Consider the following 26,776-nt stretch of genomic DNA (forward strand, 5'->3'; position numbering starts at 1 on the left):
TCATCAGACGGATAGTGACCAGCCCCAGAAAAGGAGCCGGCTTTCCCCTCTATTCAACTCAGCTGGAAGAGGGACTAATATAAAGATCATTTTTTTTCTCACTAGCTATAAAATGGGCATATATGGAAACACTATTCCCGATACAGAAAAAATAACCATAGGCAAGAAACACAGAGCATGTCAATTGATCTAATATTGGCATCTTGATCCATGGCATTCTATAGTGATTAATATCTCTCTGATGGGTTAAAAAAAAAAAAAAATCACTGATGACTACCGAAGGTCCAGCCTAGAGTTAAGTTGTGTGCGGTGGGCTCGTATCAGGTAACAGTCTGCAATCTCTGCCCATAATTAGATGCTGCAGTCGAGCACATGACCACACTCCTGCTCGGCTGAGTCAACCAGACCAGGTTTCCAAAGACCATTCCTTTGGCCTATTTTGTTTTCATTGCCAAGTCTACATACAAATTCTTGAAAATGCAGCCCCTTTGCCCTGCACACAACAAGTCCCCCACCTACACACCTGGGAAAACCACGTTCTTCATGAGGGAGGGAACGTTTAGCAGAATGTAGATTTCCCTGCAGAGCTAGAGACAGCCAGTTAAAATCATTAATAACACTCTTCCTCCCCAGAGAGCTCTCCCACAGCTTGCGTCCCCGCCCTTCCAGACAGGAGAGCCAAACCCCGGGCTGCCACCTCCCAAGATGTTAGCATCTTACTGCATAATTCAGGTGTTCCCAAATTCAGCCTAGTTGATTCTCCACCAGCTCATGGAGGCCAGCCACCAAAGCCATTTCGGTTCTCAAGGGACTGCAAAGGACCAGCACATTAATTTTGGAGGGAATAAGAGAATTGAAAAACAGGGATAGGCTACTGTAGAGAAGAAAAACACAGTACTTCCGGCAGAATGCTGGTTCTTACAATCCAGAAAGGCAACCAGAATGTATCCAATTGTTAATCAGATGAGACAAAGACTCTTTTACTGTTTGTACATTACCAGGCTCCAGTCTTCATATTTTCCTCCCAATTTTAATGAGACCCTCCAGCTGCTATTAATGTGTCATCCTTTTGCTTCTGCAACTCACTAAAAACAGCACTGTTTACACAAGGTGGCACCCATGCCTGGGAACTGTCAGGGAAGCAGAGCCATTGTCTGCACGGGAAGCTTCCAAGGCTGGGCAGAGTGGTATTATGTCATGGAGACTTTTATACTACGTGGGCGCCACAAAGCACACATCCTTTCTGTTCTTCCAAATTAAACACAGACGGCCATGGTTCAATTTGATTTTTAAAGCCAACCACAGCCAGGAGATTTGAAGTTAAGGCTTCCTTTCCACACCTAATGCATCTCACTGCAGGAGGGTTCCAAGAGATACCGCATGTGCATGTGGTTATAAGGGATGGAATAAAGAGTCAGGTTTTTATTTCAGCCTACGGCAGAGACTCCGTCTCTGGAAACTAAAAGCAAAGCTGACAGGAGGCGGCGGGGGGGGGGGGGGGGGGGTGCCCTTGACTGCCTCCACCTTTCTGCTTCCAGAGTGGCTAAGCCCAGGGGCAGAACTGAGAAGATACCCCTAGCTCTTGGTCTCTGACCAACTTTAAACATCAGCAGACCAGAGGGTGGGTAGAGTTCCTCGGAGCTGCCTCCTGAAATCAGCCCAAGACGCAATTTCCTTCTTTTCTTTTTCCTTCCTTGCTTTCTTGTATTTCTTCTCTTCTGTTTATGCCTTTATAGCTGCCAGGAAACAGCTCACTTGGGATAAAACGCAACTGCATTTTGCAGTAAGGACCTCAATACCTTCTCTCACGCATTTTACAATAAAGCCGGTCGCTATGCTGCCATCTGTCAAAATTAATTCATTTCATTCATTCATTCTTTCAACACTATTGAGCATGCATTCTGGTAGGCAGAATTTTAAAGATGGTCCCCAAGATCTCTGTCCCCCTGTTATGTATATCCTGTATAAGCCTCTCCCCTTGAATATGAGTGGGACCTGTGAATCTGACGGGATATTACTCCCATGATTATGTTACACGGCAAAAGGATCTGGCAAAAGTAATTACGTTCCCCAACTGGTTGACTTTGAATTCATAAACAGAGAGAGGCTCCTGAGTGGGCCTGACTTAATCAAGCAATGTGCTTTTTTCTAATGTTTATTTATTTATTTTGAGGGAGGGAGGGAGAGAAGGGCAGAGAGGGGGGAGGGAGAGAGAATCCCAAGCAGGCTCTCTGCTGTCAGTACAGAGCCTGACGCACGGCTGGATCTCATGAACCGTGAGAACATGACCTGAGCGGAAATCAGGAGTCAGACACTAAACCGACTGAGCCCTAAGGCAATGCTTTTTTTTTTTTTAAACATGTTTTTGAAGTTTATTTATTTTGAAAGAGAGAGAAAGACAGCATGCAGGGGAGGGGAGGAGAGAGACAGGGAGGCAGAGAGAATCCCAAGCAGGCTTGACACTGTTAGCTGGAAGCCTGTTGCAGGGCTTGAACTCAGGAACCGCAAGATCATGACCTGAGCTGAAATCAAGAGTCGGACACTTAACCGACTGAGCCACCCAGGCACCCCAAGGCAACGCTTTTTAAAGAGGGCCTGGAACTGGGACCCTCTTTTAAAGAAAAAAAAAAAAAGCCACCATGAGTTCTATAACCACAAGGAAGTGAATTTTGCCAATAATCTCATGAACTTGGAAGAAGACTGAGCCTCAGCAGAGGGGGGAAGCCCTGGCCATCACCTTGATGACAGTCTTGTGAGACCCAAATCAGAGGACCTCATAAAACCGTGCCCTTTCTCCTGGCCCGGGGAAACTGTGACATAACAAATGCTGTGTTGTTTTAAGTGGCTACGTTTTTTGTGGCAATTTCTTATGACGTAATGGAAAACTACCACAAATCCCCATGTGGGCCTAGCACTGTGCTCAGATGCTGAGGACAGAGAAATAGAGAATATAACACAATGAGGGACATAAAGTACAAAATTGCATGGGAACACGAGGGAGCCTCTAATTCTGGCTGGGGCAGAGTGGTTGAGGACATCCAAAGAGAAGCAGCATGCTCCCCAATCTTTCAAAGGGCACCAAAGTTGACCACATTTAAAACTCAGAGCTCCAGTCAACAATAGCATTGTGAACACGTCGTGATAGCCCCTCCTGGGTCTCAGAATATACACTGATCATCGCCTTAAAGAACACAATTATTTCTGTAGAGTCCAGCAGCAAGTGACAACTTTGGTCAGGACTCCATGTTATCAGAAGGAAAGGAACTTAAATTGTGTCACTTGGGAATTTTTACACGGAGAGAACCTGAATCCTACAGAAAAAAAAAAAAAGTGGGGGGGGGGGAATAGGATAGGATAGGAAAGGAAAGAGAGAAAAGAGAAGAGAGAAGAGAGAGGAGAGGAGAGGGGAGGGGAGGGGAGGGGAGGGGAGGGGAGAGGATAGGAGAAGAGAAGAGAAAAGAAGAGAAGAGAAGAGAAGAGAAGAGAAGAGAAGAGAAGAGAAGAGAAGAGAAGAGAAGAGAAGAGAACATTCTCATTTGGGGCCTGCATAAACATGCTACCACTCATGAGAACCTCACTAAAAGTGCCTTTCGGTTTCTTGCTTCTCTAGCTTAGGGAGGTGTTATATGAACACAAGGTCCGTAGCAAATGTCTAATCCAGATGGTCACCAGCATACCTCAAGGCTGCCACTTTCTTTGGCCATAATCAGCACGTGCTTAAGGAATGCCGACTAAGCCCAACGTTTGTCCAGGCAGAACACAGGAGGCAAACCCACTGCCAAAAACAAAGATGCATTCCAAAGTCAAACATTAGTTACTTGCGGACGATGTACTGTTTTGTATCAGCCCTGCCAGGGCTTTGGCCCTCGCTCCTGTTCATCATGTTCACTCCCTCTGAATTTCCCAAAAGAGCTTCCTTACTACTTTACCAGAGGCATGAGCTCAAGGGCTTAGTAGCCAGCCTCACTCTTGCATCCAGGCCAAAAAGAGCTTCCAACAAGCATTTCAAGAAAAATCTAAATAGAGAGAAAGACAAGATGATGCACTTAACATAAATTGAGCAAGTTGCTGTATCATTCAACTCAAATGGATCCTATCATTAATCCAAATTAAATGTCTCCCGTGTTTGGGGCACCTGGGCAGCATCTGACTCTCTTTATTTCAGCTCAGGTCTTGGTCTCAGGGTCATGAGTTCAAGCCCTGCATTGGGCTCCACACGGGGCATGAGGCCTACTTTAAGAGAGAGAGAGAGACAGAGAGAAAGAGACAGACAGACAGATAGATAGATAAATGGCTCCTGTGAGCACACATTGACTTCCCACTGTCTTCAAGGCGCTAGACAGGGCTCAAGAAGCTTTGTTAACATTCAGTCAACTCCAGAAGCTAAAAACCACAAGCCCTGTCCAAGGCTTTGAAAAGAGAGCACTGTGTACCCATCTCTCAAACACACTTTTAGTTTAGTAGATCTACGTGACAGAGCCACGTCTCCTTCAGCTTAGAGAGAGAACCATCTGAGTGCAGAGCATAGGGATGAAAAGCCCCTCCAAGCACAGCTCCAGTGCCCTAACCACAAGGCCGAGTAACAGGGCTTTGTGTAGATAGATGGCGGTGCACGCATACCCCACGGCTGTGTGCAACCAAGTCACACAGCAGGCAACTTCACCGAAGTTTGGGATGCGGAGCTGAGCTCAAACTCCACACCTGTAAGATCATTAATTAACCTGCAGTGGAGGACACACTTTGCCATGCTGGTGATAATGGAGGAAAGCAACACAGAGCCTTCTAGCGGTTCTCTGCTTCCTATGGTCAGCCAGAGTCAGGACCCTAATTAAAGAATGGCTCTTATCCGTCAGGCATACTTTGACTCGATCTTTTCAAGTTATCTCATCGCCCACTAGCCAAAAGAATCTGTTATTCTAACATTCAAGAATGTACTTGTAGGGGCGCCTGGGTGGCTCAGCGAGTTCAGCGTCCAACTCTTGGTTTCAGCTCAGGTCATGATCTCATGGGATTTGTGAGATCGAGCCCCACGTTGGGCTCTGGGCTAACAGCGCAAAGCGTGCTTGGGATTCTCTCTCTCTCTCTCTCTCTCTCTCTCAAAATAAATAAACATTAAAAAAAAAGAATGTAAATATTTAATGTAAATTTCATCCTAAGACTAAGCAGAATCTTTAACATTACTGCTGCCCAAAAGAATTTTGCTGGCTGAATTTATCCAAACGAACCAGGAGAAGATGAAGAAAAACCAATAAATATCCCACACACCAAAATGGAAAAAAAAAATTAATACCAAGCAACCAAAAGTAAACACGTATTTATCATAAACAGTTTTAAGTTACTTGGTTGACTTTTTAAAATCTTTTACAACGCTGAGGTTTGTTTGCCTTCCTTTTAAAAACCTTAGAACATGCACATAATGGTTTATATGTTTGAAGAGAGCAAATATTTGAGATGGAACTGCTTTAAAAAGCAGAGAGGGGGACCCACAAATAATTATTTTAAATCTCCAAACAGATGAAGAGAAAAAGGTATGCCGTTTATCAGCCAACCATACAACGTGGTCTGCAAATGCCACTTCTTCCCTGATCGTGCCATCGAAAATAGTCTCTTTCCCTGTGTGTCACTTGTCACCATTGGTCACGATATATGTCCAGGCTCCTCTCCACTAGACAAAGTGGCAGCTCCACGAAGTCAGGCACCGTGTTCACTCTATGCACTTGTATACGAATCATCCAGCATGGAGCCTGGCATTCATTCACGTGTCCACTTTATTCATTTATTGAGCTCAAATATTTACAAAGCTCCTACCATGGGCTAGACACCGTCCTGGGAACTAGCGGTACTTGTTACAAGAGAAAAAGACAAACAAGGTCTCTGCCAGCATTTGACGGTGGCAGGGGAGAAGGACAACAAAGAAGCAAACAAAAGGAACAAGTAATATTAGCTGACAGTTACGAAGTGTTTCTCATACGCCAGGCACTGCTTTACATGCCTTACATACTCAATTTCCCAAAGCCCTCTGAAATAGGTACTGGGCGGGGCTTTCCCAGTGACTTGCCCAAGGTCACCAGGCCAATAGGCAGAAACGCAAGAACCCTAACCTTAACTGCCTTGAATGTGGTTCCAAGCCACTAGGCACACTGCTGTGTGATCCGTTGCCGACTTGAATACCTGGTCTCCAAGCCCACGACCTGAACAAATACCGCGGTTTCCAACCCCTTGAATGGTCACAGCAAAAAAAAAAAAAAAAGACGGAAGCCAGTGACAGAGACGTGGTGATTTGAGCGCTTTGCTATTTCACTCTGGTAAAGCTCTCACATCATGTACATTCTAAGGAGCCCCCACAGCCCTGGAAGATGACCTACCTGGCCCACTTCAAGAAAACCCAGTGCACACAGCCAGCACCGCTCAGTTACATGGCACAAAAGGCCAAGTGTGGAAGAGAGTTGGTGCCCACCACTCAAGGATCTACACTTGAAAAAAAAGGGAACCTGTTTTTTTTTTTTTCAATCAACCTAACACTAATTGAAAGGTTTCACTAATATCCACCTGGGCCCTGGAGAGAACAAAAAAGGAAATAAAAGGCCCTGGAGAGAATTAAGAGAAAGAAATATAGATGGAGTTTTTCATGCACAGAGCAAAGCATGTCTAGGGGCAGAAAGACCTGGTTTAATTTTGATGTCTCCACTTATCAGCTCTGTGACCTGGAGTAAATCATTTAAATTGAACCTTGGGGGGCGCCTGGGTGGCTCACTTGGTTAAGTGATCGGCTTCGGCTCAGGTCATGATCTCACAGTTTGTGGGTTCGAGTCCCGTGTCAGCACTGTGCTGATGGCTGGGAGCCTGGAGCCTGCTTCGGATTCTGTGTCTCCTCTCTCTGCCCCTCCCCCACTTGTGCTCTGTCTGTCTCTCTCTCTCAAAAGTAAATAAATGTAAAAAAAAAAGAAAAAATTTTTAAAAATTGAGCCTTGGATTTCGGAGGCCATGATACCTAATTTTTAGCCTTAGTGTAAAAGTCACATGAACTGACTTCCTTTTATGCCAGTCTCTGGTAAAGAAACAATAAACGTCACATTCTTTTCTTTCCACTACCTTCAAGGAGTTTGCCAGGAGTCAAGAGTAGGATGTGACCACTCAAGTCAAGTTGGATTTGAATCTCAATTTCTCCACTTAGTACCTGGACATTCCTCTCTGAGCCTCAATTTCCTAATCCGTCAGATAGGGAGAAAACATATACTTACCTCCTTGGGGACTGCTGGAAAAAAGCCACCTAATGTGCACAGCACACCAGACCCAATAAATAAAGCGATTATCATTCTTATTGTTCTGAATTGGGAAGAACAGACATGAAATTAAAGAATAACTGAGGGACCTGATCACTTAAACCACCTGGTTCAGACCCAAAGCCTGAAGCTCAGAGAAGATGGAGGTGAACGGGGAGCGTAGGAGACTGGGATCGGGGACATCACGGAAGCGGCAGGAGCTGAGATTTGGGGAGGACTGACAGGCACTGGAGTACTGGAGTTTTACTTTTTATTGTTTTGTTTTCTGTTTTATTTTACTTGGCAAATAGAGAGGAAAGCAAAGGTATGATCAAAGGCAAAGTGGGGCCACTTAACCCAGAACATATGGGGACACGACAGGAAAAGGCAGCTGGAGCCCCAGGGGTCCTTGAGGAGGGTGTGAGGAAAACCCAGTGGGACAAGAAGGGTGGCGCCAGAGTCCAGGACCCATCAGATCTGCCAGCAGGCGGCTGACCCTGACTGGGCAGGCAGGAGAGAGCCACAGAAGGAGGCTGGGCAAGGGGTATGCCAGTCACAGGTGTGATGTAGGAAGTCTGGAAATGATATGCCACATGGTCTTTGTGCTACAGCTACAGCCAGGGAGTAGACAAAGTGCTCCCCTTTCTCCAGGAAAGGGCAGTCCTTTCTAAATGACAGTGTGCATGGTGGGAAAGGGGAATGCTTTACAGTCAGACAAATGAGATTCACACCCCGGCTCCCCCACATCCCATGTGGGGATCTTGGGCAAGCTGCTTAATACCCACAAGCCTCAGTTTCTGTACTTGATGACATTTAAGGTACATGACACCAGAGGCGCCTGGGTGGCTCAGTCAGTTAAGCGTCCAACTTCGGCTCAGGTCATGATCTCAGGATTCGTGGGTGTGAACCCCGCGTCAGGCTCTGTGCTGACAGCTCCGAGCCTGGAGCCTGCTTCGGATTCTGTGTCTCCCTCTCTCCCTGCCCCTCCCCCGCTTATACACAAGCACTCTCTCTCTCTCTCTCTCCAAAATAAATAAATGTTCAAAAAAAATTTTTTTAAATAAGGTAGATGACACCTATCATATAGGCTGGGGAGAAGAATGGGATCCTGTCTCCACAGTGTCTGGAACCCAAGAGACATACAACCAATGCTCTTGGGCCATGGACTTCATTAGCCGACATGAGCAGCCCAGTGGTCGTAGAAAACAACTCAGTATTGGTTTTGTCCATCAATAAAATAAAATGCCACTCATAAATAGAATTAGAATATTTTATAGTATGTCTATGCAGACAGTTAACAGGCTGTTCCAAAATAAAGAAAATGAAGATCAAAGAATCTGCCCACTACAATAGAAATATCAGTCTTCTAACAGTGAGGCATTGATTCGGCCATAAAGACCCAATTATTCTGTGTTTTAAAATAGCCCGTCAACGGGAATACACAGCACGCAAAGAGCTAAAATACACATTGCAAATGGTCTACTTTGTAAGTTGAATAATGGGTCTACTTTACTAAGTTACAATTTATAAACAAAAAATGCCCCCATCTGCAAGGGTAGAGTTCCCTGAGTGCCGCCAAATGCACACACCTGGGTACTCCACATTACAATCAAGACACAGACTGTTTGCACCACACCTTGTACCTTCCCAGGTGATCACATCCCCACCCCCAGTCCGCGTCCTGCCGGCTCTCTGCCCTGTGTCTATTTCACTATCATCATTTAAATCATGCCCACATTTTCTGTAGACTCCTTTTACACACACTATATTTCAAACATTTTAAATGAGTACTGCGTTTTGCCCACTAAAATTAACAATGAATGCCAAACACCTTCCTGTGAGGGTTTCTTGGTGTGAAAGTTAAAAAGAGGAACCAGCCAAAGGACATACAGCCAAAGCATAGCAGTACGGGCAGTTGACAGAGATGGCCAGGATAAAATCTTCTGATTCTAGACCTGATCTAATCTGACAGTCACTGGGGAGGGGCGTGGAGGAGGGGCAGGGGGATGTGCAAGTCACTTCATTGGTCTCCTTTTCAGTTTATCCTTGAGAGATGGTGGGGCACCTGGGTGGCTCTGTTGGTTAAGCCTCCGACTCTTGATTTCGGCTCAGGTCATGATCTCACAGTTTGTGAGTTGGAGCCTCAAATCGGGTTCTGTGCTGACTGAGCAGTGCCTGCTTGGGATCCTCTCTCTCCCTCTCTTTCTGCCCTGCCTCTGCATGCTCTCTCTCTCTCTCTCCCTCCCACTCAAAAAATAATAAATAAACTTTGAGAGAGAGAGAGAGAGAGAGATGGTGTCTATGGTCCCGTATGAGTGGAGTGATCATAGGACTTAGCGTCCAAATCAGGAGCTGCTATCATCCATTAAGCCAGCGCAAGCGGTATAACCCAAGCTGGACTTAGCATGAGGCTACTTATGTGCACCCTGTAAGAGCACGTCTTATGATGTGTACAGTGACCAAATGCTCTCTTCCAAATTCAAAGTGTTGCAGATCACAAAGTGGTATGTTAGAAAGCCGACGTCTCTCATCCAAAACTCATGAGGCTCATCAAGCAACCTACCGTGTGGAAGTGAGAGGTTACAAACAAGGCAGCCAGAGGAGAGAAGGGGCCTGAGACACTGACACACTAGAGAGCACAACGCACCCCACACAATGAAACGAAACAACCACCTTAGAAAGACGCAGGCTGCCTGATTATGCAAGCACTTAGCTGGGGTACCCTCTCTTTGTCATCCCCTCTCTAAGAGGCAGACACTGGGGGCTCTATCAGGGCATATTACCTCAGAACTCCCACTGTGCAAATTTCATATTGAGATACCAAGTCCTCATTAAGATATCAGGACTCTGGGGGTGGGAGGGGTGCAGAAGCAAGCCTGTACAGCCACCAACTGAATTTCATAAACCAGATCAGACTTAGGCACCTTAGCGAGCACAAAGTTATAGCTTCCTTTAAAGTACTGCATAGATACAGGAAAGCATTAATTGTAAATATCTGAACAAACCACAGCCAGCGTTTATTGCAAGACTACAGCCACAGGAATGAATAGCACAACTAAAGCTAACTTTCATTTATCCAGGCTTTCTAAAGGCCAGAAAAACACATATAATTGCCTAAAATTGCATGCAGAGATTATCACCCACACCTCCGAGGGAGCTGTACAAAGAGACGTCTATCTGCCTTCAACTGAACAATCAGATTCCTGTGACTTAGATCAATTTGCATCAACACAAAAAATTTTGGTTATTTAGCCATAAACCATGCTGCCATTTTAGCCAAAATGGGCTGCTGTTCAATCCCATTTATAAGATTGCAAAAGCAATTAATTAGTGTACTGAAGGATCTGTAGGACAAAGTAATACGCATTTTTAGAAACCAAATCAATGATTACTACCTAATAAAACTTTTAGAATATAAACACTTGTGTTACACAGGGAATGTTCTAGAAAGTAAACTATTTGCTCACTCACCCAATGGCTCTTCATTCATTTCTCATAGTAGGGAAAAAAAATCTAGTAATGTTTAAATGGGTTGTTCAATTAGGTCACGTGTTATATACAGCCTAACAAAATTTTATACCAAAACTAAAAGCCCTAATGTGTATTTACATTTCTAAACAACAGAAACCTTGGAGAATTTTTGAAACTAGTAATTGTTGCTTCTTTAAAAGGCAGTCCTCAGAATGGAGCTGATAACTGGCCATTACGCACAGGTGAGGATTAGAACTCGCTGCACCTGTACCTGTGTCCCCACACCCGCTTTCAGACTAGTGGGAGAAAGAAAGTAGTCCAGAGTCTGAGTCCAGCTCAAGCTCCGTTATCTGAGTCACCCCAGGGACTGCCTGTCAAAATGCTATGGCCTTGATTCTCATGACAAAATCCCCTCCTGTAGTCTGTTCCTCCAGTTGTACATATTCAGTGACACCGTAACAGAGCCTGGCAAGAGACTCCAGAACTTTCCACAAGAGTTCAGACTCCGGTTCTGCTCTGTCTTTACTGGATCTACAAACCTACCATAAGCTTGCCTAACTGACCCATTTCCTTCTCGGCAACAAGGATAGTACCTACCTTGCAAGCTGGTCGTGAAGACTGAAGAAATATTCCTAAGGAACCTGGATCCAGAGGACATCCCCCTTTCAGTTCCATTACCAGTAACTTCAGGATGATACTGAACCTATCACAAGCCTTTTAAAGAATTAATACCTGAATAAAGTTCAAAATAAATGCCGGATGCCAGGAAAACAGTGAGAAAAGAACAGATACCTTTAAGCATTGAAGTCTATATATCCATTCTTAAAGCTTTGCCTCCTCATAGACATCTCTCACATCTTATAGAAGAATTAATTGCTAAACATCCTCAGAGCAGTTGCCAAAATGTAAAAAGATTCACAAATTGTTTTTGCCAAGAGCATAAAAAGTTATCTATTTTAATCTAGAAAGCTTTTATTTATTTATTCATTTACTTATTTGTCTAGAAGGCTTTTAAATATTTTCTAGAGCGCTTTTACTTTTTTAAACTTTTTTTAATGTCTATTTTTGAGAAAGAGACAGACAGAGCGCAAGTGGGGGAGGGGCAGAGAGTGAGGGAGACAGAATCCTAAGCAGGCTCCAGGCTCTGAGCTGTCAGCACAGAGCCCAACCAGGGCTCAAACCCACGAACCGTGACATCATGAGCTGAGCTAAAGTCAGACGCTTAACAGACTTAGCCACCCAGGTGCCCCATCTGGAAAACTCTTAAATCAGTGTCAGGACTCTTGCACAGGGCAGGGAGCTGCAAGGCAAGCCCTCCTCTGAGGCCTCACCCACTCCTTCCCACCCTCCAATCCTGAGGCCAAAAACCAGTCTTGGTCCCCAGACTCTTGGCCTCGTCTTGGTCCCCAGACTCCTGGCCTGAATACGTAGTGTGGCACTGGAACACACTTCCCCATCCTTTACTGGGAGGATCCTGGACTCATTCTTCTCATCAGCCTGGTCCCCCACAGGATTTCTCTGTCCTGATAAAATCAAATCAGACCTAAGAACGCTGTTATATTGCTAGCTGAATAGAAATCACATAAAAACTCAGAAGACCTTGTCTTGGCTCAACCGCCCTATAGCAACATAACCCAAGGAAAACCATTTCACCCTCTAATCCGGGTTTCCTCACTACATAGAATTTGGCTCTATGTAGAGCTGGAATAATAAATCCCACCTACTCCACCATCTTCCAAAGACTGCCAAAGAGTATCAGTAATGCTTACACACAGTGAAAGCACGTATACGCAAGCATTCTGGATATTAAAATCATTTTATAATGTCACAAAATTTCCAGGAGTTTAGGTTTTTTGTGCTTTAAAAAATTGAATCTCAGGGCGCTTGGGTGGCTCAGTTGGTTAAGCGTCCAACTTTGGCTCAGGTCATGACCTTGAGGTCCATGGGTTCGAAGCCCCATGTTGAACTCTGTGCTGACAGCTCAGAGCCTGGAGCCTGCTTCGGATTCTGGGTCTCCGTCTCTCTCTGCCCCTCTCCTGCTTTTGTGCTCTCTCTCTCTCAAAAAATAAATAAATGACCATTTTTTTTTAAAAACCTGAATATCTTTTCTAAAGATAATAGAGTATAAAAATAATGGCAAAGGTCAATGCCAGGCACTGAACTAAGCACTTTACACGTATATTCGTTTACTTACTCCTCACGATAATTCTGTGATTGTTATCCCTCATTTTATGCTGAAGAAACGGAGTCAAGGGAGGTTAAATACTCGCCACGTCCTGGTGGAGCTAGGACTGAGAGCCAGCCACAGTGTGCTCTTAGCCCGTATGCTAATAATATGCCAACAACTTCCAACTCTTTATTTTACTGAAGAAAACGGTCCTGCACCTTCCCTCAGGAACTGCCACAGCCCTGAGGGGTAAAGAGCATTTTCACTTCCCACAAATCACAAACCTGAAGTTCAGTGAGATTCAGGAACTTGCTTCAAAATTCTAAACTTAATAAATTGAGAAGATAATACATAAAAAACATAAAAATTTTGGAGAGAAGTATTAAAATTTTTTTTTTATGTTTATTTTTGAGAGAGAGATAGAAACAGAGTACAAGCCAGGGAGGGGCAGAGAGAGAGAGAGGGGGAAACACAGAATCTGAAGCAGGCTCCAGGCTCTGAGCTGTCAGCACAGAGCCCGATGCGGGGCTCGAACTCACGAACCAAACCGTGAGATCATGACCTGAGCCAAAGTCAGAGGCTTATTAACTGACTGAGCCACCCAGGCACCCCTGGGAGAGAAGTGTTTAAATTCCTGCTGGGCCAGACCCTCCCTTGTGGAGTCCCAGAGCAGACACTCTGACTTGGGCCAACCGTAGCTCCCCATACCGGTGGGAAGGAGCACCCACGGACCCAGGGACCTGGAGGAGGGGAGGGAAACCTTCTGGCATTCAGTCGGAAAGGATAAAAGGAGAGGGAATTATCCCCATGAGGAAGGGGCTTCATTCACAGCCTGATGCCAAGATCTCCAGATTCACAATTTCATGTTACAACTAACGCCGCGTTTTTCCAAAGAAACAATGAGAAACCACCATTAATATGAAGGCCCATCGCTGCCAGGGTTAAATAGACGGTTGGCGGGAGAACCAAACCACCACTTACTGCTTTATTTCCACAGGAAAATGTATTCCAAGAAAAACACTGAAATGAAAGACTGCTGCGGGCCTCCAGTTTGTAGGCCGGGGACTGTCCAACACGCCTTTCAGTATTTGGAATCCCATCTACCTGGGGCCCATGCATGCCCCCCAAACCACATGCAGCAAAATCCTGAACTAACATATTTCATCTTTAACCACTATTAGTTATATATCTTATTCTCCCTGGTTTTAAACCATACGTTATTAAAGATTTCACAGTAGTTTTTGGTCTTTGAGCAACCGTCCATGTGGCGGGTCCAGAAAAGTGTGACCTGAGAATTCTATGAAGGGTAGGAGTTCTTCCATCTATGCCGGGGTAGCCTCCTGGCTCCACAGAAACAGCTCTTTGGTGTCAGGCTGTGAGACTCTGCCTTGGTTCAGGAGCCTACCCACCGCCCTCCTGTGTGACCTTGGGCCTCAGTGTCCTCAGTCATTGAAGGAGGGAGAGATGTGAATGGACGTTTTCCAGATAACTAAACTCCCTCTTCAAGCCACAGTCGTCAAGAAAGGCATTTCAGAAGCAGATGAACGGGAACCAGACACAGGAGGTCAGGAGGAATCCAGATAACAGCTAGAAGAGTTAGGGAGTTCCTACTATAGTTAGAACACTTAGCAAGAATTAAATGAGGCCATACCTAGAGTACACATATTTAATACATAGGTTTACATATAAAGCACTAGGATCAACATCTGGCACAGAGAAAGCACTTGATAATGTTCTGGTATCCATATAATTATTGTCCTCACAATAGCTCTACTAAATACATATTATTCCCATTCTGCCGGTGAGGGCACCGATGCTCAGGGTTTAAGCTATCTGGTCAGATCCGAGATGATGGATTAAAAGTACAGAGACTAAGAGTGGGCCATGAGCAGGAACGAGGAGATAGAACAGTCCACTGATGTAGATCTAGCACTTTCTGTGATAGGCATGGAGGGCACATATAAAAATAAAGGAAAGAAAAAAAAAAAAAAACCCTGCCTAGCCAGACCTTCCAGGCCAATAAAGGCAGAGAAACCACTTAAACACGGGAAAAGTACCAAAGGAAGCAGGTAATAATTAGCCAAAAATGCCATAAGGAAATACTGCAAAGGTGCCTTGGGGTCATATATGATTCAGGGCTCAGATCTGCAAGGAGGGCTGGCGGGGAGACTGTGGAGCCTGGGGAAGGCCTGGGGATCTGCCGAAATGAGAGTGGGAGAAAGAGAATCCTACAGGGCGGGCAGGAGGGGCAAGTGAGGGAAATGGCCTGGAAAAGCTAAATGAAGGCCATGTAGAGGAAAGTCAAGTCAGACAGTCTGCAGCTGACGCCCTTCTCTAACTTGTCACTGTTCCCTGCAGAGATAACGTGAGTCAAATCAGCTACGCTGATGGAACCAGGTCACACATACTGATGTCACTCCTAACACTGAATGGCATGAACATCAAAAACACAAAAGGATATTAGAGGAATACGCTGTGTAGCAAAACACCGTGTCTTGCACTGCAGGGGTCAGCTGTCAAAAGCAAGGCCACCGAAGAAACCAGAGGATTAAAAAACTTAAGATGGGGTCGTTTCCTGCCCATGCAGGGACAACAGTGAAGAGGAAACTCAAGACTCACTGAGCTGAGAGGTCATGGCCCTATTCATCTCTCAAGGTCTTATGACCCCCCTCCAGCAAAAAGATTGAGGAAACACAGCCCAAGGAAGAAAAGCAAGCATCAAGGAAGATTCCAAACCCACAGAGCCTGATCCTGGTAACCAAAATGCCCTGGAAGGGTCTTGGGAACTGTAAACGGACAGCATATAAACAGAAGAGCAGCAATTTCTCATCACAGAAAAATATATTATATTTGTCATGTAAATCAAATATCATTCTTCTCTACTTCGTTTTTGTTTCCCCTTACCTATATCCTCCTTGGTGGCCGATAAAGGGGGATACGGTTGGGAAAAACTATGAACACAGACAGCAGTCTGATTATAAAAGCATTTCTCCTCTATTGCATTGCTGGCGTATGCAAGAGAAACCAAATTCTCACAGTTCGTCAACTTTCTGTTCATGTAAACAATCTCACTTTATTTCTGAATTACTTTGTGGGAACAGATGGTTTCCAAATGCATGACTTCTTACTACAGTATATGGAAGCAATACTACCGAACTCTTAAATTAAGATGAAAACACAGGCATGCTTCCAGCTTGTCTATATTGGTAGACCTAGTTTTCCCAAACTAAGGCTTATGTGGAATTCTGACCTTTTTTTTTTTTTGTTTTTGCTGATTTTTTTCTTTGGGTTGAACAATTCCCATCTTATAGAAAAAAAACAAAAACAAAAACAAAAAACCTGTCTGAAATATCACAGCAACTGCAAATTTTGGAATTCTGGTGGGAAAAAAAACCAAACAACCAGGAGTATCTGTAACAGAAGCCTCTAGACTTCCTCCTACAGGTTACATATAAATAAAGGCATCAGGTATGTAAATATATAGTTGGGTTTTATGCCTTATATCCTTAAACGTTTTATGATAGATTATAATATTATAATTTGAAATAATCACTGCAATTAACACCAAATTGCCTTAATCCTTAACAACTGACTCAGTCACTGGAAGAGTTCACAAATTAGTGGCATTACCAGATCTAAGCCCAGGGCAGTTTCTCCTGATGTATCTCTCAGGCAGAAGACTCCTTTTCCAAAATACGAAACCAAATCTGGAAAGGAGTGTCACAAACAGGTTTCTGTGAGGCTTACACAAGAGTTCAAGTTATGTGGCCTGACTGGTGAACCCACTGCCAGGGACAGTAAGTTGAGTTAATAGCATTTCTGTTATTTCTGGAAAAACATAATCGGTGCAGCACCTGGAGGGGTGGGGGTGACTTTTGGAGAGAACTGAGTAAGAGAAAGTAAATGCTGCCCCTCTAAACACAAAATAGCTATCTATCTATCTATCTATCTATCTATCTATCTATCTATCTTTCTATCTATCATCCATCTACTACCTATCTATACCTTTATGTATATTTATTTTGCATATTTTTATATTTCTGTATATTTATACAGAAAAATAGACATAAAGGGAAACGTAGGCAAGTACACACAAAGAGGGGAAAAAAGTTATGTTTAAAAACAAGCAATGATGAAGCTAAGTATCAGGACAGAAAAAGTCTTTGGACACCCCAGAAGGACAAGAGTAAAAGGAAATTGACCTCTGAACTGATCAACACTAACACGGACTTCAAAAGGCCTTTACCCTTGAAATGCTTACCACAAAAGAATGTCTAAACCACAGCATGAAAAAATTGAAGTTTGCCATAGAACTCAAAAAAAAAAAAAAAACCTTTTAGTCAATAATTTGAGTAAAAACTTTTAAGTGGTGAGGTGCCCAATTTTGGCCTAATGACCTATACTCACCAAAAATCAAATAAGATGTCGCCGTGACGGACAAACTATCCAGTGGGATCATTTCAGTGATGAAGGTCAAACCCTGGGCCATTTCTTCATAAAGTGGCACAGACCAAAAATTCCCGGAGGTTGTGTGGCCTATAATCGTACGCTATTCTTCTAGAAACTTGATTAGTGTGCTCCTGTCTCTTCAATAAAGAGCAGCTTCTAAGGCAAGCACTGAGAATAGCAACGTGTTTGTGGAGACCATCTCTGCCACACAGAGACACACGTAAGAGCACATAGGGATGGGATTCGAAGCCGCCATATACGTGGAGTTCTGGATGTCCTAAAAGCTTTCACCATTAGAAGCCCTCTACGCCTTAACAAGGAAGGAACTGATCAACAGAAGACAACATACTGTGAAGGAAAGGCTGTGAATGATCATTTATGAATGGAGAAGTATTTGGAATACGTGTAGTAAGTACAGACATTTATATGAGAGTGACTACCACAACAAATGGCAGCTACGGCAATAATAAATCCAATACAACAGCAGAAAAACAATGTGAAACCAGATGTAACTATCAAAGCAGGTACGTTTTAAGAAGACACATGAGGGGCGCCTGGGTGGCTCAGTCGGTTGAGCGTCCAACTTCGGCTCAGGTCACGATCTCGCGGTCCGTGAGTTCGAGCCCCGCGTCGGGCTCTGGGCTGACAGCTCAGAGCCTGGAGCCTGCTTCCGATTCTGTGTCTCCCTCTCTCTCTGCCCCTCCCCCATTCATGCTCTATCTCTGTCTCAAAATAAATAAATGTTAAAAAAAAATTAAAAAAAAAAAAGAAGACACATGATTTCCAAAGTTTCATCACGCATGTAATGAAAAGTCTTTGTGGCCCAATTTATGGAACAGAACGTGTTCTTGACAATACATAGATTGCTGTATCAAGTCCCGTGTGAATTCCAGTGACTAAGAGAGCGCTGATATCCCAAGGATTTGGTCGCTGGAGGATGGGAGTGGGGGTGTCAGCATTCAGCAGATAAGCCTGCCCACAGATCTCAGAGAAGAGTCTCTGAGTCCATACAGACATTTCAGAGAGCTAGCTCACACAGACTAGGGTGTGAGTCCCGCAGGCTGACAAATCCCAGGCCTCAGCCATCTCCAGAGTCCTCAAATAAAAGGTCCTAAGAACCCTGCTCTCTGTTAGATCATTACATGGTGACAGTGGGGAGGGAGGACATGACCAGAGGCACAGGCTTAAATGCTCTCTCCTTCTGTTTTATGCACAGATCTTAGAGCATCAGGTTCTCACTCCCCATCACAGAAACATCTTTTCGACCGCAGAAAGCTCATGGGCACTTCTATCCAAAACCAATCCATCCTACAAAACCTCACCCAAACCCTGCCTCTGCTCTGAAAGTCTTTGCAAACCAGCCTAACTGGAAAAACCTTTTCTTCTGAATTTCGCAGACAACGTCTATCTATGCTATTCAGCATCTCGCTTTGATCCGCTTTGAGGCTCCGGCAACTTCCTGAACTATTACCTAACTTCTCATGCATTCCTGTCTTGTCTTCACCTTGCAATCTCCTACACATTCCGCATGGGCACATACAGGTCACAGAGAGTCATTTTTTTATGCCAGACTTCTATATTCCTGCCTGAGTAGGCTCTCCATTTCCCGTCCGGTGTTTCCTGCTTCCAAATGCCTCGAAAAGATACTGCTGTGATATACTCCGCCCTCTCCTTAATGACACCAGTTTTTACCAACTGTCTGTCCATCAAGTCCAAGGGCTTGCTTTTTATTTTCTAGCACCTCCTGCAATCGATCTGAGACAGACACGTTCTTTTCTTACTCCTCTTTTCAATTCGTGTTTTCTCAGTCATATTCCACACCATCTTGAACTTCTCATCCCAAAATGACACACTTAATAAATCAGCATTGGGGGAAAAACGTTCACTTTCCTGATGCACGTATCTGTGTCCTTTTTTATCAGTCCCAGTTCTGTGCTTCAGTCTGTATTACCCATCACCCTTTGTGCTCTTACTGTTGCAAACCACCTCAAGTCACCTTAAATCAACGCAGCATGACTATTTCTAAGACAGGGATACTATATTTATACCGTAAATCTTCCTACTCATTCTGCAAAATCAATGTCCTCATTTCTCTCCCGATCCCCCTCCAGATAGAACGGGGACTCCATTATGAAGGGACACACGGATTCTCTGATGGTCACGGCTGTATCCCTGGTGCCTGGAACAGCGCCTGACCCTTAGAGGTGCTTGGTAGGTACCTGGGGAATGAATGTTGGCTGAATGAACCTCCAAACAGCCTCTGGGATTCTGCTCCTTCCACCTCTTCTCTGCTTCAGAGGAAAATGGTCAAGAACATCAATGCCAAAGTGAAACCATCAGGGTCTAATCACTGGCTCACCATCTAACCAGGGGTATGATCTTGAGCACAGTACCTGACATCTCTCAATCGCAATCTCCCCAGCTGGAAATGAGGATACGAGCAGGATTCCAGTGAGGACTGAGCAGGAATAGTGCAGATAAAGGACTCGGCACACGGCAAAGCCAAGCGCTAATCGCGGCTCTTCGGTTCACACTTCTCCCGTTCAGCCAATGTCACCTCTGCCACCACACCTGCACAGCTGAGCCTTTCTCTTTCTCACCTGCAGAAAGACTAACTTCTGACAACAAAACTATTCTGACTCAAATATGAGTAAATCAATAGGCTCAAAGTGAGGGCTTGGGAGTTTTTTTTCCCCTGTGAAAAATACGTAGGCACTTTAGTGACAGAGCTTAGATACCTATCTACTCAGTGGCCCAGGGCCTCTATGTTTCTGCACTTATATCTCAGTTTCCAACTCCGTTCAGGTCGGCTACATTGCCCCAGAGTGCAGTTCTGCATACGGGGCTGCCAGAAGAGGTACTTTTACAAGGAGTAAACCAAATGGCCTGTATTACACAACCCAACAGGGAGAAAAGGCTTTCTGTGTCACTCCCTGTTTTACAAAACTTATGAGAAGGTACACTTTACAGCTTGGGTCTTTAAGAATCTTCATGTGCCATTCTGATTTCAAGAGCTGTTCTGAAAAGTAAATATTAACCCAGGAAAAACCACTTTCTTTATCATACGCATTACTCCTCTTCCTCGGCACTCTGCTAGAACACCGTGCAAACCGGGGGTGACTTTAACTCTTGCTTTATTTTGATTTTTGCTTTTCCAAATAAAGAACAGTGACCAGTAAATATTTCTTTAGAACAAAGGGCAGAATGCATTTGGTTCACAGCCAGCTGTTGACCTGAGGCAAAGATGTTTTGCCAGAAGCAACCCCTGAATACACCGGGGTACTCAAATTTCACCTGAAATGGCTGGCTACCTTAAATACGCTTTATCTTTTCTGGGATATCCGAAGTTTCTACAAACTTTGGTGACATTCCCTGGCCCATAACTAACGTTGCATTTTTTGTTGTTGTTGCTGTTGGGAAATTAACGTTAAGACTCTGAGTCTTAACTAGAGTTTTCTGAGCATTAAACATGCAAGGGAGGGTCATAATTAAAAACTGGCAAAGCTCACAACCCAAGTTCACCACAAGCAAAAACAGAGAGGAGAACAGGAATGCTGTTGAGCATTTACCTCACATGGCAAGGTCTTAACTGAACAAGATGGTCCCTGCTTTTAAAAGCATGGGTCTCAAAGAAATGCCAACTCAGCAGACACATCACGTTCATTCAGCTTTGGGAGTAACCGTCTGCATAACTAAAGCCGGGGAGCAACTTTGAAGCCCCCCTACTGAAGGTACAAACATATATTATTGGTCATGCCAGCTCCATATCCAGTCCTTCCCGATAGTCTCTGGTATACTGTACTATAGCAAAAGGGAAGTAGAACTTAACAGATTTTTTTTAAGTTAATGATTCAGGCAATTCTTGGAATAACTTCCACTTGAGAAAAATGTAACCAAGAGGTCCCATCAAAAGACTCCCCAGCTGCTGACAGCTCAACTCTGGAAATTCCCTCCCAAATCACAAAGCGTAATGACCCTCAAGAGCCTTTTCTGCCTCCAGCGAACTTGGAATTCTTTCTAAATATTCATTAGGACGCTCAATAAATGTTTACTGAATTGAAGTCAAAAACAAAAAGCAAGCACTGGAAACGTAAGCTCCTAAAGCCTTGCTCCCTCGCCCAGCCCCCGCTTCCCCCACGAGAGAAAACTGGGAGATCTGGAGCTGAGAGTTGAGCCAACCAGTACCCGAGGGGTCTGACACTCGGCCCAGGAGGTGATGACAGCCAGGAGGGGTGGGCAGTGGTTCCAAAATGGGGCACCCACTGCGCTGGGAAATGTTGGGCGCTTGCCAAGATACAAAGCCTCCCCGGGGAAGCTGAACCGGATGGTCGGAAACCAAGGCCCGAATCGAGTTCCACCACCCTCCTTCCTGTTTATAGATCCCGCTCCAGTGACTCCAGCTACCAAAGAGAAAGCAGACGTCTCAGAAATATGTCAATACATGACATAACTTGAAAAGAGCTGGCTGCTCATTGGCGCGAGTTACAACTTGTCGGGCTCACACAGGAAAACCGGCTCACTTTAATTACTTTTCTTTTAATATGCCTTGCCGTCCCGTCCCGGGCCCCCGCAAAGATCCGGTTACTGGGAACTAGGGGGCCTCCGCGGGGCGACCAAACGGTGTGGGCGGTTAGCTAGGGGCAAGGAACGCGGGAGCCCAGCCGACCGCCGGCGCAGTGGCTGCCCCTTCCGAGTCGCGACAACCGGCTGCGGCTCTTCCCTCGCACAGGCGCAGAAACAGGAAGCCTGGCACCTCCTCGCAGTCTGCACCAAGTCGCCCGGCCGCTCGCTGATGTCGCGAGGGGGCCTAGCGGCACCGCGCCGCTGCCCTGGGGTTGGCCCCGGGAGCGCCACCTTTGTCTGGGTTTTCCTGTCCGACCGGCGACGCCGGGACGCAAGGAGCGCTTGCCCAGGTCGGAAGCGCGGACGCGGCGCTCGGCTTCCCCGGCCCGGGGCGGGGGCCCGGGAAGCCGACGCGGCCGCCCCAAACCTCCCGTTTCCACGGCGCGCTCGCGGCGCACCCGCCAGTGCCTGCCCGGCCGCCACTGCCCCGGCGCGGCCGCCGCGGGGTGCGGAGCCGGGGACCCGCGCGCTCTCGGGCGCCGCCGCGACCAGGCGCACCCCGGCTCTCCCGGCGCCGCGCCGCAGGCCGCCCGGCGAGGCGGTGGCCACCGTGCCCTCGGCCGGGCCCACCTCTCCGGCGCCCACGCGTGCCCCTTACCCGGGAGAGCACCGGCCAGAGGACCCCCAGCGAGGCCACATCTCAGACTGGCCGCCGCGGGGGGATGGCGCGACAGCCCGTCACCCACACCCCCTGCCTGCCCCTCGCCCCTTTCTCACCTGCCTGCACCGTGTCCGAGAGGTCGTGACCGGGGGCCGCGGTCCGGGGAAATTCCTTCAATTTCCTGGCGCTGAGGTTCAACCCCCCGGAATTGGCCGCTTCCTCCAGCGCGCGCTCCAGCCCCCGGTTCAAGGGCAGGTTGAAGCCCCCGCTGCCGCCGCCGCCGCCTCCCCCGACCCCGCTGTTGGCTCCCGTTCCTCCGTGGTGCTGATGGTGGGGATGGTGGTGGGGATGATGATGTGGGTGCAGAGGAGCCACCGAGAGGGCAGGGACGAAAGGTTGGGGTTCGCTTCCCGGCGTCGCCATCTTCTCCCGGGCCCCCCCACCCCGCCCCGCCGCTCCTGCGGGGGGGGTCACAGCGCTCCCCCGGGAGGGGGAGACGGCAGCGCGGGCCGAGTCCCTGCAGTGCCCCACCGAAAGATCGTGGAAGAGGGGAGGAGGGTGTGGCAGGCGCGCCGAACGGGGGCAGTCGGGGAGGCGGCAGTGGCAGCTCGGTCTCGAAGGTTTCCTGTCCCCGGGAAGCTAAGGACTGCGGCGGCGGCGGCGGCGGCGGCAGGCAGCGCGCATGTGTCTCCTCCCGCCCTTGCTCCCTCCTCTCCGCGGCTCTCCCCTCCTCCGCCGCGCCGCGCCGCGCCGCCCGCTCTCTCCTCCTCCTTCCCCAAGCTGTCAGTCCAGCCCGGAGCCTTCCTCCGCTCGGAGCCCGGCCGGCCCCCGCGGCTTCGCTGCGCTCCGCCCGGCAATGCGGGTGCGTCAGGGGGGCCGGACCCCTGCAGCGGGTCACCTTGGTTTAGACGCCGAAGGCCCCTGGGGTTCTTTTCGCTGCCCAGGGTATCTTGGGAGACCGGAGGTTTTAGGAAGTCTCAGAAGACGCCAGCGAGGCAATAAATGGGGTTTGAAATACAGTGAGATCATGGGGAGGTGAAAGGTTATGATCTCAAATTTGCGAACTACTCTGCCTCTCTGACCCGAAGTTCCCCGACAGGCAGTTTTTCACTGTACGGTCAGACCAACAGTCTATCCCTGCTCCTGGCATCGGAGCACCTACAAGGAACCAACGGTGGTCTAAGTAGTTTACAAATTAATCTCGTTAATCCAGGGATCCCATGAGCGGAAAAATTGTTTCCCAGACCACAGAGGAAGTTAAGAAACTTGTCTAAGGCCACCCGTGCAGTCAGAGGCGGAGCTGGATACGAACTTGCAGCCCTTGGACTATAGGGTTGGCCTCCTTCCTATGTACTCCCAGGCTGGAGAAGAGACAAGAGTAGGGTAGGTTTTCTGAGCGATGGGGGAAAACTACAGACACAGAAAGGAAGGAAAGACTTTCAAAGTGAGGGCAGTTTTCATGGCAGACAGAATCCATTGTCACAGGAGGGCTGACTAGGGCTGACTGAGCCCCAGAGTTGGATGGTGCAGGGAAAGGTAAGAAACCAGTGGCCCCAACTAGCCAGTAACTCAGCACATTTTGAGCCTGTTCACAGGTGCCGTCAAAGTGTCCTCGTGATGCTTCTTGCTGCCTCCAAAGGACATGGGGACTGACATGTACAAATTCACCTTCTGCCCAGACCAAGGCTAACACACCGGTGGCGACAGAACATCTGACACCTTAGGGCGGACCAGGTGAAGACTGATAAAGCCCCACTCCTTTCCGGAGTTTCAAGTCTAGCTCTCTGGGGCCTTTATTTGCGCGAGATAACCAAGTCTTGATGGTCCCTATAAGCGACTTGGCTAGGAGAGGTGAGAATACATGTACAAAAATACTACAACCTGGGGGATAGGTGAGCCCATTTTTTAAATGGTAGTTCAGAAAGATGATGGCCTAGATAACAGGCTGGAACTTGTGACTTCATGTACTCGGCATTAAAGTACGACATGATCTATGTCACTTGCATTGACTGCATGCACAGTGGACCCTTAAATCCTACAGGATTCTAGGTAGAGTCAAATATTCTTATCTCATCGGAGGAGACAAGCGCCACCTGCTGGTTTCCTCCCCCAACTTCCTCTCTCACCACCTCTTTTTTTCCCCTCAACCTCCTTCCTAGACGTTTAAAAACCAGGCTTGAAAATAATAATAATAATAATAATAATAATAATAATAAATGTATAAAAGAACACTTACATCACTTCTAAAAACTGACCTACCTTCCCCTTTCTTCATGGTCTTTCCCCAATAGATGAGTGAGAAACAGACACAGAAAAAATTTTCAATTAATACCTTCAGCTGAGACCAGGTGGTAAGGCTGTGTGATTAGTATGCAAGGTATGAGTGAGGACATCCAGCAAATTGCAAATTTAGTTCAGACCACAAATTGTGGGGATGCACCATATAGAGCATCATTTGTTGTTGTTGTTGTTTTTAAGACCGCAGATTCTTTTTTAGAGGAAATGATAGAATAGGAATTCAGGATTTGTTTTTTAACAAGTGATGGATCCTCATGTTAGGTTCACCAAGTTATTATAGTTTGCTTTTTCTTCTACAGATTACTAAAGTGTAAACCCCTTAGGGGAGGGACCCATTCATCTTTGTAATTCCCACCCCATATCTAGAATAGTACTTTTGTGTATGATGAGTGCACAATGAATATTAGTAACTAAGCATTGCACAACAGGCCAATTGTACAATAAACCTATCTATTGCACAATCGACAGCTTACCATTTGTTGATATGTCTTTCAAATTATGTTCCTGAATGAAGGAGTTTTTCCTTCAATTGGAGGAGAGTACTTGACCTTTATTTTATTTTATTTTATTTTTTTGGGACAGAGAGAGACAGAGCATGAACGGGGGAGGGGCAGAGAGAGAGGGAGACACAGAATCGGAAACAGGCTCCAGGCTCCGAGCCATCAGCCCAGAGCCCGACGCGGGGCTTGAACTCAAGGACCGCGAGATCGTGACCTGGCTGAAGTCGGACGCGTAACCGACTGCGCCACCCAGGCGCCCCAGTACTTGACCTTTAAAACTGACCTTGATTATTTGTAAACATTCAAGAACTTGACAAGCTATTTTCTCTTGCTATCTTGCTTCTCTATTTTCTCAATAAGATGGACATATCTGTTTTGTTATTATACTCTTTTTTACATCTTCTGAAAATACCCTCTTTCCATTCACACTCCCCACTCCATACATACAGTTCTTTGATAGTAGCCGTGCTATGACATGACATTGACCCCCCCGGTGGTCGTCTTGATTAGTCCAGAAGTGGACTTCTGACCAAATGACAGAGCACCCAGGGGATAAGAGGATCATGATTATGTTCAAACCCTGGATTCTGACTGTTCCTGATTTTCATCTTTAGTTTCTATGAGATATCTAGTATATTTTCAATGTATTCTGTTGTTCACCTAAGTCAATTTTATTTGGTTTTCTGTCAGTGCAACCAAGAGTTCTAATTAATATATTTGATTTACCATATTTTAGTCTTTATACCCCCTTGTTTTTCTGTATAACCTCATTTTGGGATGGTCCACAAATAATCGTGTATAAACTATTTGGATAATGTCAGCAGATTGTTTTCATGCTTTGTCTTTAGTACCTTTCAATCATTTTACAAAGTTAACAGAATTCAAATGATTGAGAAAATGGGGGAAATAGAAATACTCTCAGATTAAAATATTGGCTATTAAGGGGCGCCTGGGTGGCGCAGTCGGTTAAGCGTCCGACTTCAGCCAGGTCACGATCTCGCGGTCCGGGAGTTCGAGCCCCGCGTCAGGCTCTGGGCTGATGGCTCAGAGCCTGGAGCCTGTTTCCGATTCTGTGTCTCCCTCTCTCTCTGCCTCTCCCCCGTTCATGCTCTGTCTCTCTCTGTCCCAAAAATAAATAAACGTTGGAAAAAAAATTTTTTAAAAAATATTGGCTAGTAGGAGTAAATTAATCAGTTTCATCAATAAATCAAAACATTCAGAATTAAAAAAAAAAATTCCTCTTGTGCTTAGAAAAGATCCCAGACTCTTCCACATTTAAAACCCAACTCTTTTATTCCTGCCTGAAAAATAGAGCCATGGACACGCTTATAAAACTCAAACTTATTAAGAACAGCAGATAGATTTGAGCAGGGCTCTTTGGCGTATACCACCTTCTCAGAAAACC

The 26,776-nt window shown here is 46.1% G+C and overlaps 1 protein-coding gene across 5 annotated transcripts in view; it reads right to left on the reverse strand.

Annotated features, from left to right (window-relative positions):
- Positions 1 to 23,281, reverse strand: part of LRCH1 (leucine rich repeats and calponin homology domain containing 1) — a 201,666-nt gene extending 178,385 nt beyond the window's left edge. For all 5 annotated transcript variants that reach the window (XM_043578790.1, XM_043578787.1, XM_043578788.1 and 2 more), the window contains exon 1: positions 22,690 to 23,281. In XM_043578790.1, coding sequence (XP_043434725.1) covers positions 22,690 to 22,996 — 307 coding nt within the window. In that variant the 5' untranslated portion in view covers positions 22,997 to 23,281. The remainder of the gene's footprint in view (positions 1 to 22,689) is intronic.
- Positions 23,282 to 26,776: the final 3,495 nt, after the last annotated feature.

This window comes from Prionailurus bengalensis, chromosome A1, assembly GCF_016509475.1.
Source record: "Prionailurus bengalensis isolate Pbe53 chromosome A1, Fcat_Pben_1.1_paternal_pri, whole genome shotgun sequence".
Classification (NCBI taxonomy): domain Eukaryota; kingdom Metazoa; phylum Chordata; class Mammalia; order Carnivora; family Felidae; genus Prionailurus; species Prionailurus bengalensis.